This window comes from Ylistrum balloti, unplaced genomic scaffold (genome assembly GCF_031769215.1).
Source record: "Ylistrum balloti isolate Yb309-2 unplaced genomic scaffold, AGI_CSIRO_Ybal_v1 Utg371318, whole genome shotgun sequence".
NCBI lineage: Eukaryota > Metazoa > Mollusca > Bivalvia > Pectinida > Pectinidae > Ylistrum > Ylistrum balloti.
This window is the reverse complement of record NW_026782703.1, coordinates 978,061-990,864: the sequence shown is the minus strand read 5'-3', so window position 1 is coordinate 990,864 and position 12,804 is coordinate 978,061. Positions and strand designations below refer to the sequence as shown.

The window sequence follows — 12,804 nt, the reverse complement described above, 5'->3', positions numbered from 1 at the left end:
TGTTTCTTGTTTTTTATGAAACTTTTGATCTTGTCAATTAATATTACTACCACCTGTTTTTTGTAGCTATGCCAAAATAGATAAAAGAATAGATTATGAAGTTGGTAGAGTGTTTGCAACTTATTTATATCTCTCTGCAAGGGTTCAGATCCCTTTATCTCACCAACAAGGGAGTGAATGACTATTTTTCTTTTTCTCTGCTTGACAGTACTTTTGAGTGGTTGGGTGGTGCAGTGGTAATGCACTTGCCTTTCACCTAGCCATCCAGGGTTTGATTCCCAGAATGGATGTGAAAAGGAATGGGTTCACCTGCCTGACTACATGGGTTTTCCCGGGTACTCCAGTTTCCTCCCACACTAAGACCCCTCTCTCGCTTCAATCCGAACCAAAAAGAGTGATTAATATAAGTTGGAAAAACTTGCTCCGCAATTGTTGCAAAATAAATAAAGTTTATCATTATAGTACTTTTGGCATGCTGTCACACTGTTATCTTAACCAAAGGGTTAGACAATGAATTCTTCACTGTTAAAAGTGAGGATACACCCATTCAGTTTGGCAAGAAGGGTTTTCTTTTCCTTAGCAAAACTGCGGTCACCTTGTGGAGTATGCAAGAAATATGCACATCTGTCTAACAAATTATTTCAAAGACAAGTTTCTTAAAGCAATGACGACTATAGCTTTTATTTTTCAGCAGCATCAACCACAATGCTTTGAGGTTATTTGTTTATTATGCTAATTACTGACACTATAAATACAAATATAATTCTATTGGAAAATTAAAATCTTGTGCAGAAGATCTGCACTCTTTTTACGTAGCACGTTGACATTCATTTTCACGTTTTTCATTTCCTTCTTCCGCACCTGTCTCGATATCCGACCGTAGGCCTTGTTATGTATGGCCGAGAACCGACAGATTCGGGAACAAAGTCAATGTTACAGAAATGAAAATATCAATGCTACTGAAAAAGCAAACTGTCCAAAAAATGGTTCATTTGCGTCAACAACGTGGGCATAAATGAGAAGCGATAATGGCAATCGAAACGTGACCCGTTTATTATTGACTTGGTTCAACGTCTTTTGATAGGTGCTTCAGACGGAGTTACTGCGAGTAAAAGGTTATCATAAACTGGCAATTCTAAAATAAATATTGTCGTGACTTGGAAGGTCTAAAGATGATAGAAAATACACAAATAAATGAGATCATCCTACCTTTTATCGGTTTGTTTGGCTGTTGTCAGCCACACGTTTTCTTGTTTTCTACGGAAGAAGAACTCATTAAAGGGGAATAACTTATATGTCCCCCATAACGGCGAAACGATTCTAATCACCCTCAAGTGTTGTATCTAATAAAATAAATGACGTATTACCACTGAAACCTATAACTGTTGCTATTACTTCTTTTTATCTTTATGTTTTTGAAATGATAATTTATATGTCCGTTCCCGATTGTATTAGAACTAATCATGGAGATGTATAGGGACAGGCATTTCAATACTGTACCAGGAATTGAACAAATAAGACAAGATGACCATGTGTAGGGTCTGTATCTCTCACCCTCTAGCTACAAACTAAAGGAAGAGGATTCCAAAGATTTATATTTCTTATTTATATTTTCCATTTTGGGCCCCCCATTCTGACCCCATATCAGTCAAGCGATTTATACAAATTTCCTTCACTAAAGTATGTTTCGGACAATAGAATCCTGCAATTCTACAGAAGCAGGATTTTCAAGAATTTGCACCATTTCCCCTAGGTTGCCCTGCTAATCCCTTCCTTGGGAGCCGATACCTAATGTATACAAAGTTGATTTCCCTTTATGCAAGGATGCTTCTGACCAAATGTGGACATAATCTATCCATTCCTACAGGTGGATTAAGCAATCTCCTCCATTTCCCGAATTGGTCTCTAGGGGGTGAGACCTACCATTTATGAAAAAAATTGAGCCTCATTCACCCTAAGATGATTCAGGCAAATTTAGGACAGAATCCTGACATCCCAAGAAAAGCCCATTGGGCCAGGTTAGCTGTACATACCTGGAGCTTATTACATTACTAACATGTATTTTCCATGCATTTTGTCATCAAGTGTACTCCACACTAAACATGGTATGTGTGGGCGGAGACTCATTTGACATAATAACAATATTAGAATTTCATGTATAAAGAAGTTTATTTTGTAGTATTTGTATACACAAAATATTTCAATACCTCATCATATCATATTAAAACCTCTTTCATTGCAAAATTAAGATTGGACATATCAAAAGTAATTCTACTAACCACCACTGCCCAAAAGTCTTCTCAATATTTTCTGACCTTCAATTTGTTTAATTTTGAAAAATTAGAAGAAAAAAATAATATAGAGTAGAAAATGTAGCGTTCTACAAGAATAAAAATCTGTCAAATGATGACAATCACACAAGTGAAGAATGTTATATCTAAAAAAAAAATAAAATATCTATACCTAGCAAGTGAATGTTTATATATATTTCGATTGTTTACATATATTCCAATATTTTCTTTATTTCTCGAGTTTTTCAGTAAAAAAAAACAACCAAAAAACAAAAACAAAAAATAAAAATGAAAGAATGAAACACTAGTCAGAATAGAACCTATTAAGAAAGAATTTACCATTATGTGAAAAAGATTATCACCAAGCATCTATTCCATGTCACTCCATTCATAAAACTTTCCTGAAGAACAATCCCTTTTAGTTTTAATTTTGTAATATATAAATTATTGTGTAGAACATACCTATTTCCACCCCAAATGAGATTTTTCTGTTAATACCAAATCATAATTTAATTTACTTGTAAATAATTTGAATTCCAATATTCAATGATACCATTTTTTCTGTGCAAATTTGATATTTCAAGTCATAAAATTTCTCTGCTAAAGACATTGGTAGTTTAGGATCTTGCACAACATAATTTTCTCAGGGAACGATTTCGGTCCATTTTCATGCAGCAAACAGAAAATTTAGTTCAGCAAAAGCTAATTGAGTACAAAATATTATAAGTGCTTTTCTGCTATTAAACCATTTTTCTTTCAAATTTCAACGTTTTATTTGACTGACAGACCTAATACTTTCCTCTTCCTTTGGAATATACTGTTAAGTAATGGATCTGATAATAACCCATCTGTTGCCAATGAGATGTATCTACTGCTAATGAAAAAACAACTCCACATAAAGTATTAGTAGTAAAGGAATATTTGCAAATTCAATTAGATTCACATCTCCAGAGTGAATCGTAGTGAATCAGTAAGTGTTATAAGATGAAATAATTGTTTACATATTGAAAATAGCTTTCCTTATCTCAAATTGTTATCAAACATTTGGGCATCAAATTCAACAGTGTTGATTTTCGATCTGATAACATGATAAATCTAGCAAAGAGCAATAGACTACACAGGTGTTGAAGACCAATTTTGTAATGAGTTACATTCGTAATTACATCACTCTAATCATATCACTCTACCTGCTCTTGGATTGGTTCTTTCTATTGTTTTCTTAAGAAACATTTGAGAAAAATACCAATACAGAGTGTTTAACGATGAAGAAGTAAATATTTGAAATTTCCCTAAATCTCATTTGTAACACCAAAGTAAATCAACACTCATCAAACTGAAACCAAACTACCGGGCAGTAGACATTTTTGTGTGTGAAAATTGAGACCTCAGACCTATAGTATCTATGTAGTGTATATTTTTCGTAACTGTAATACAGGTAGCAGTACCTGGTACAATGTATTCTATAGTGTGTCAATTGGACTATCTGCAAAACATTTTATCTTACAGTAGATTTGGTTTGGAACCTGCACAAAAATTAGACAGATGCATCAACAATGTGTTGTTCAAAAGTTCAACCCTGTACAATTTTAAAGGATAATATAGAAATCAAAACCATAATATGTCAAACTGTACACACTGAAATATAACAAGATATAGACATTCCGGAATTCTCTAACTTTAGAAGTAAAGATTAACCCATCTTTGTATATTCTGATATCCATGGGAAGATTCAAATCTTACACATACACTCAATAACGTATCATAGACAGAGCAAATAAGTATGGACATATGTTGAAATATCTGTCTGAATTTCATGATAAATAGTGATGAAGGTAACATTTTATCAGTTCTGTAACATAAAAGATACAACAGTACCAACATTCCACACAGTTCACACACATCATTATCCACAATTTTTGATAATAACGGAACTTTAATTTCTTTATAAATAGAACAGTACAATTAAATGCTTACAAAATTTAATGTTTACAGCACAATATTTGATGACAACAATTTGAAGATGGTCATGAAACCAAGTATGAGCTTCAATAATTTGCTAAAAAAATCTGAAAAGAAAGATTCTATCCAACAATATAAAGGGGTTATTATCATCTCTACCACAAGTCCACATCTGGTTACCATGGTAACATAAACTTAAGTCTGCATGTAAGTCTAGATCTGATTACCATGGCAGATGGAAGATTAACCTATTTCCATAGCCATATTGAATTATGATATATAATGGTGATAATTATATTACAAGGGAGTAAAACAAAAACTGAACTCACTAACAGTATGTAGCATGTACCAGGAAGTAGTTAAATCAAGATGTTTAATATGTCTATATGCGTATATAATAACTAAGTCTTAACAGGACTACCTTTATTTTGTATTCTTATATTATGTAACTCTTAAATGCTACAATTTTAAAAAAATTTTTTGGATAAAGCACCTGTCTCCAATATGGCATACTAACATCTAATGGGTAGGTCTGTATTTCCTTTCCTTATATTGCTACTTATAACCTAAGCTTAGAGAGCCAATTCCAGAACACTAGATGCAAGTCTGTAGGTCCTGCCTATTGCTTAAACAAAAGTTTTCTTCATTTTAACTAGAACTTGGCATTAAGACATTAATGCCCGCATGCAAGTATCATCATTTGATGAATTTACAGACATTGTCAAATGTGACTTTTGACCTGCAACCTTGACCAATGAATACCTTGATAGAATACGGTGTATAATTTGATGTTAAGATATTATGGGCTAAAAATTAAACAAATCGGTGCAGAGGTTCTAAAGATGTGACATTGCCTCAAAATAGGATTGTTTTATAATGAGATGCAACAGAACATGACATAACGCAACAAGTGGACATGGGTAGCACTATATGCCCTCCAATAAAAAGATGGAGGCAAAATAGGCTTGTAATAGATGAAAACAAGGATACATAGAAGCAGAGATTAACCTAAGGTTTCAGTTATTACATTGCAAATGGGTGTTATTTTTATATCTCTTTCGAAAAAAAGTTACAAGTAGTTAGTTTGAATACATGCATCTTGGTAACAAACAGCAACAATAACAAAAATTCCCCATCTATTTATACACAAAATAAAAATGTGTTTCACCCCCCTCTTGGATAAACTTTGACAACAGCTATACAATGCATTGGCCTTTTCTATTCATAATCGAAAGGTCAATTTGAAATGTCACCCTCTCATATTCTTATGTAGTTAATCTGTTGTCTATATGTCCATACAGAATGTAAAATTTAAATAGTTCACACATTAAAAAATTTGTATTCACTATCATACTGTTGTACTGCGAGGTCCCTGAATCAAAGGTTTTGCATATTCTACAAACTCATCGATGAGCACAGGCCATGCCCCTGAAAAAACAATTCATCATAAATTAGATACTGAGAACAATAGAAACTCCAGATAGTACAACATAATTACACACATACATAATAATATGTAAGACATAAAACAGTGTTGAATTTACTAAAACAAAGTCATCCTTTAAATCTTTGCCTTCGTTTTGCAGCATGGATTTTTTTTTATCTAAACTCATATTTCACAGCCTGACAATATGAATATGATACCATTTTCCACCTTTTTTCTTTTGATGTTTTTTCAAATCTAATTTCTTTTCCTTCAGAAATGTTATTATAAATAAAAATCAAATGGTTTCCCATTAAACATTTAATTCATTTTACTTGTACAACAGAATACATTCATAAAATTTTCATTAAATATTTGTATTAGAAAAACCATCAAGTAACCTCTGTGTATCAAACTGTGTAACTGACATATCAATCCATGTTTTAAACTTCTTTTTCTTCCAAACTACTTTTTATTCTCACTTTAAATAACAGTTTTCATGTCTCTGCCATCCAGGGTAATTCAATTGTTAAATTAAAATATATTATATTCGATGCTGAAAATGATTTTTTCTGCCATTTCACATTTCAAATTCAGTAAATCCAAATGATGGACTTTGTAAATCAAAATGGCTGTCACTTAGTCCAAGCCTGCCTAACCTGCCAAACAAATCACACATCATACCAAACATCAGTCCAAGCCTGCCAAACTAAAGACTTAGCCCAAGAACTTAATACTTAGCCTTTCAAATAGAAGTCCTTGCCTGCCAAACTTAAGAACTTGTCTACCAAAGGTAAGTCTTAGCTAGCTAACCAGAAGTCCTGCCAAACTTACTAACTAGCCTACAAATTTATGTCTTAGCCTGCCAACTTATACTCAAACTTAAGACCTAGTCTGCCAAACTTGTGTGCTAGACAGCCAAAGTTATCCTGCATACCTTCTTCATCGTAGTTTGTCATATCCTCGTTAATCATTGTACAGAAATCCAGGAGTAGGTTCCATGTATCCTTTGGGATGGATCGCTTGTGGTGTTCCTAATAATGAGAAAACACATTTGAAAGGCAACAAACATTGGAGGTCCTGTACTCACATTAGAGTAAATGATCCAGGTTGTCGACAGGGGAGTTAACCAAGCAAACAAACAAAAAATTACCTTAATAATATGCATGTCAATTATGCAGTGCATGATTATAACTACTGTTACATATTTTATATTGAAAATACACCAATCTTGACCTCAGTAGATAATTCATCATCCATCATAAACAAAAACTTGTTTTGATAATCCAAGCCCTTTCATCAAGAACTTCAAGCTAATCAATAAAATATCAGGGTTCATATATCAACTGACCGTCAAAAAGTCACTCCATAGTTTTAAGAATTTAAATCTTCCTGATAAAACTATATTCCAATATGCTATAGCCATTTCCAAATCTGAAAAGAATAAAAAAGGAACATAATGATTTATTATATATTTATGCATGTATAGATAAATAGTAACTGACACTAAATCAAATTAATATTAGTTTTACATGTACTTGTAAATAAACAGCACCATCATTACAAGAGTATATTATGCATGAATGTGAAAGGTCAGGGAAAATATAAACACTTAATTTCTATTAAGCATCCCCATAGGAATCCAATCCTGATTTCTGGCATTTCCCAGTAGGACAATCCACCATTCTACAAACAGAGCCAAGAAGTGTGCTGTGTCAGCTTAGTGATAGAGATCATATTAAACACTATATACACCCCATACTGACTTGTCAGCTGAGGGACAGAGACCATATTTATTACTAAATACAAGCCTTACTGACTTGTCAGCTGAGGGACAGAGACCATATTTAACACTAAATACAAGCTTTACTGACTTGTCAGCTGAGGGACAGAGACCATATTTAACACTATATACACGCCATACTGACTTGTCAGCTTAGTGATAGAGATCACATTAAACACTATATACACGCCATACTGACTTGTCAGCTGAGGGACAGAGACCATATTTAACACTAAATACAAGCCTTACTGACTTGTCAGCTGAGGGACTGAGACCATATTTAACACTAAATACAAGCCTTACTGTATACACGACTTGTCAGCTGAGGGACTGAGACATATATGTAAAAGCACTGACTGTAAAAGCCCTACAAGCCTGTTGTCAGGTCCTTTACTTTGCCACCTGTTGGTTACATTAAATATAAATGATAGGAAATTCACTGTAGTTTAATAGGCATAATCCCAACCCAAGGAGTACATATACAGTTGAAACGTGTTATCTTGAAATTGAAGGGACCATGGAAAATATTTCCGACTTATCCGTATTTCAACTCAAACGAAGTATATAAATAAGGCTGACAATATCAGTGTTGGCGTAGTAGTGTAATATGATATTCAAAAAGGCAGTAAATAAACAAATGAATCAATCCTACTTTCTCCTTTTATTGTTTATTCATCCAAATAGCAAAACATGTAATAACAACTCCAATCAAATGCAGTTGTACTCACGTCGTTCCGTTCACCACACGTGAACAATAGCCTTACTGACCAAGCACATATACATCATATATCTTACTGAATGACATAAAATAAGATTTTAATTTGCTTTTGAAACACTACAAGAAATGCTATATGAAGCAACAATATGACTTTATTATGAATAAATAAACTATGGAAAAAGCAGCACTAGAAAGTTTTACAGAAAACATTGTACAAGCACCAGACTTAACAAATCACGCACAGATATAGACTCTACCAATGAAAAATACTTCCAGCACTTTACTGTCCAAACAATAAATCTGACAAAGTGCCCGATCACAGTCCTTTGTTGACAAGCTCAAAATTGGTTTCTCTCGGAATTGTTTGACCGTTTCATTTTTATCATTCCCAAAGATGCACGCAACCAAGCTAAATGTTTTCATGTTTTGTGTATACGTGCTACTTTTTATTGTACAGGTAAGTCACTGCTACAGGATGGTGACAATAATTAAGAAGCCAACCTTTAATTGGATAATTAAACTGGTAATTAATCGCCAGTGACCAAGTGTTGAGTGTATGATGGACTGATACTCCGTAATTAGCCATGTGTTTCTACTTTCTACTTTGTGTATGTATGCATTTACCGATGTCATCGGAACATGTGATGATGTTTTGAAAAAATTAATTTTGAGACAATGAATGACTTTACAACTGAAGGGACTGAAAAATCGCTTTGACTCAAGCGAAATTACAACTCAATGAAATCCAAGTCATCCCAACTAAAAATTACAAAGATATAGAAGGAACAAAATCGGGACTTGATATTACTTCAACTCAAGCGATTTCGAGACAAGTTTCAACTGTATTTAAATGGCGTTTTTATACCAAAGTCTAATGGACAAATAAATTTACCAAGAAATCAAAAATATTCTTACAAAGTGAATGTTACAACATATTAGTGTTCACATCCCAGTAATATTAGACTAAATACATATTATATGTCTTTCTGTTTTGGTGTGAATGGGTCTTGTTTAAAAATGGTCTAAATGGATAACATACTTACCTAGACCTTTTTGTCCTGGATTTTTGGCATAATTAAATGTAAATTGGTAGAAGTCTTTGAACTTGTTCTGATCTCTTATTTCCTGCTCCAGACCGGGACATTTGTTTTTAAGTTTTTCTACACTATCACATCTGCAAGATTAAAACATATCTTTTCATTAGGCCAAACAAAAAAATAAATGTGTTTCCTTTAACATGTTAGAAACATTTAGGGTATGTAAGCAGGCAGAAATTTTCATTCTAACAAATAATCTTATATGGTTGATACAGGAGAAAGGTTCTGACTTAAGCTGTGTTTCTTTGAAAATTGCTTTAACCATTTAGGGTGGGCAAAAATTAAACACTTCACAGAAAGCATGTTAATGACAGATTATTTATGCTAATTACTCACTAAATTATGTACAGTAAGAGTAGTTGTAAGTTGACATAAACATTTACATACGTAAGTCAATGTCTTACCCGATAAATGTTATCAATGTTCAAATATTTCAACCAGATTAGTCTCAGAAAAGGTTCAACAACATTTTATAACAAATATTTTTACAAGTGTGTATTTTTACAAGTTTGGGGTATAACATCTTTATAACTTATTCACTTGTAACAGATTAATCATGAGGATTAAACATCAACTATTAGAACACAAAAATAAACACTTTGGAAAATATATATCATTCTTCAATTTTCACATTGTTTTCAAAATAGATTTACCAAAATGGCAAAATGAACAAAGCCAAATTAGTAAATGTTAATGCCTAGTAAATATGGGAGAAAAGAAGGAAAGATACTGGTAACCAACCTTTTCTTGCCAATAACAGTGAAAAAAATGCATTTAAGAGAATGGGTACATGGTTGGAATTGGTCGGTGCTCAGTAGTCTTAATTATTTGATTGAAGCAACATAAAACACTCTGTGAACATAATTGCCATTAGGGATTGTAGAATACTTTATACATATATTGTATATACATATATATATTCATATCACTGAATTTACCCAAGATCAGCCATCCCTGTTATAAATTCTTCTTTAGTAAATTCACATTGAGTAGCTGCCTTGAACTTCCATGCTATGAGGAGGACTGTTCTTGATTCTGGACTGAGATTGAGATCTTCCAAGAATTTCATCACACCATCCACTGTCATTTTATCATCTTCATTTGGATCTAGAAATAATGTACAAGAATAATTTTTATACCAACTGATATATGTTTCCCTGTGATATAATATTTTATAGGACTGAACACTTTAAGATATCAAATAAAAAATTCAGTTAAATCAATGGAATACTTATGTAATAAAACATGGTTGTGACCTCAAATCGAGCTATGATGAAATGTTTAACTGTTCAGTATTCTATATGAATTGAAGAGTAAATCTGAAAAAGAAATGTCACTTTGTTGTTCTGATTGACTGTTGACTGAACAAGGAAACCACATATTCCTATAGAGAAAATACCTGCCAACTTTTCAAAATTCTCATGGGGGAGAAAAGTGAGTGAACGACATTTTTGACTCGCCACAATACCTTGCGTGTCCTAATATTTGTCACAAAGGAAAAATTACTGTATATTTAATCAATACATCTATATTGATAAAGTGCATGCTTTACTTACTATAACAAGTAAGGTTCAAGCTTGAATTTGATCATTTGAATTCTCAGTATTCGTTGAACTTGCACAATATAACTGATGATAAAATTGGTGATTACCTGTTTGGTTGTGAGTATAAATAGGTTTTTTTCAAATATGATGCTTCTGAAAGACTTTGTTTAATTGAAATAAGGAAGAAAATAATATTAATCATCTGATGAAATTTTAAGCTGTCATTTTAATAAAATAGAAAGAGGTGAAAAATGATAAATTGAATCAATTCTCTCATAAAATTCAAAATGTTTTAATCTAGATCTAATGGTCCATGATATTTCAATATTTGTATTTACTGTTAAATATATATGTAGAAAATAAGATTGATACAACTCTGGAAATTTGGTACAGATTTTGCGTAAGTGTAGCTACTTCCAGTGTAACAATTATCACATTTTTGTGGAGAACTGAACATGCTTGAAATTTTAGTCAACTTTTCTGTGAGTGAAATATTTCTTTGATCTGATTTACCCATGATGCTAACTTGGTTTTTTTAAAGGACTGATGTGATTAAACTATTGGTATTGATGGAGGAATGCATGGACATTATCACATCATAAAATATTGTTTTTCAAACTATTTTCTTGTTGAATTTGTTATTTGACTGAATAGGTAGTATAAACATGGTAATAACTACTTAATTATCTATAAAATGGCCTCAGTTTACCAAACATTTTCCAGGGCCCACCCCTAAGTCCTCCAATGGTCTACCATTAATTAGGTAGAGAACAATCTGCCGTTTAGAAGTGTTCTTCCAAGCATAGCAGTAAATTAGGATAACTGGAATCAGGTGACACTAATTTGATAATTGCGCAGTGTACTCACTAGCTAGGCCTTGACTCTGTGGCCAGGTGGTCAGCCTTACCAATTTAACAAACATAGCAAGGTTACTAATTACCTACCTAGCAGGATCTCTGAAATCTGGAGATTTACCCAATTCTGAACCAAACAATTAGGAGGCGGGATAGGGAGTGAAAATCCTGACTGTATCAGGAAAGTTGGCAGTGTTCAAACAGTAATAATCCGACATTGGATTTCTCACAGTAGTGACATGTGATAATCCATGACACAGCAACTGAGACCATGGTAAGATACCATTTCATTTAGTGTTACTCTAAATCTATAACGCATAAGACACGTGTTGCACCAACCTGCTCTTTTTAGGCTACACTAATCAGTTTTAAAATATAAACAGTTAATCAGAAGGTAAGATTTCAGCTTAAACAAACAGAACTCAACTACGACATTTTTCCTGTGTCTAGGAAAACATATATTCGTCTGAATGCTTATGATAACTGTAAAGAACAACCTTTCATAATGCCCCAAAGGTATGGTGCAACTATACACAACTGACAACTGCAAGATATTTTCTGTGTTTCCAGAAGTATATGATATCATACATCCGGTTTCATAGTCGACCGACATTACCCTTGTATCTTCCCCATAGTTGTTCCAGTCTTTTTCTATCCACGGTTGTCCTGGAATCACAACTGTAACGGTCTGGATTTTGGAAAAAGTTATCAACTGCTACATCCAGTTTCCAATCGAAAGCGGAGAGACAAGTGATTGCTGATTTCTCCCCAGTCTGTGTAAAGGCTATGAACTGCCTTACTTTGTCTTTCTGTGAACTCTTTAATTTATGCTGAAAAAGAAAGAGAATCACGAATTAATTACATGATAAACACCATTGTTGAAGAGTACTTTCTCTTTTACGTATCTGACAGATGCCTTACCATTTCTGTTTTTCGCCATATTAGGGTCAATGGGGTCAAGCATGCGCAGAGGGGAAAGAATTTTCTGGTCAAAGTTATCGTTAAAGCCATATAAAGACAAAGAGCAAATTGCATTTTGAATTAGTTTTTGTTCACAGTATTAGAGTATATATTTTTTTGGCGTCGAAACAATAAACTTCTCATTGAGCTATAAAATACATTAGGGATTTTCTAA

The 12,804-nt window shown here is 33.1% G+C and overlaps 1 protein-coding gene across 1 annotated transcript; it reads right to left on the bottom strand.

Annotated features, from left to right (window-relative positions):
* Positions 1-2,150: 2,150 nt before the first annotated feature.
* Positions 2,151-12,619, bottom strand: LOC132562008 (DCN1-like protein 1). Its single transcript, XM_060226734.1, has 7 exons — positions 12,591-12,619; positions 12,286-12,499; positions 10,210-10,378; positions 9,218-9,348; positions 7,025-7,107; positions 6,611-6,707; positions 2,151-5,678 (listed from the first exon to the last, which is right to left on the bottom strand). Exons 1-7 carry the CDS (start codon positions 12,591-12,593, stop codon positions 5,599-5,601), a joined length of 777 nt encoding a protein of 258 aa, XP_060082717.1. The 5' UTR covers positions 12,594-12,619; the 3' UTR covers positions 2,151-5,598.
* Positions 12,620-12,804: the final 185 nt, after the last annotated feature.

Excerpts from the sequence above, each read along its gene's own strand:
- LOC132562008 (XM_060226734.1), bottom strand. Across the intron at positions 10,379-12,285 it reads ACTATGGGGAAGATACAAGG|ATCCAAATGAAGATGATAAA; the intron begins GTAATGTCGGTC and ends CATTATTTCTAG. Across the intron at positions 5,679-6,610 it reads GACAAACTACGATGAAGAAG|GGGCATGGCCTGTGCTCATC; the intron begins GTATGCAGGATA and ends TTGTTTTTTCAG.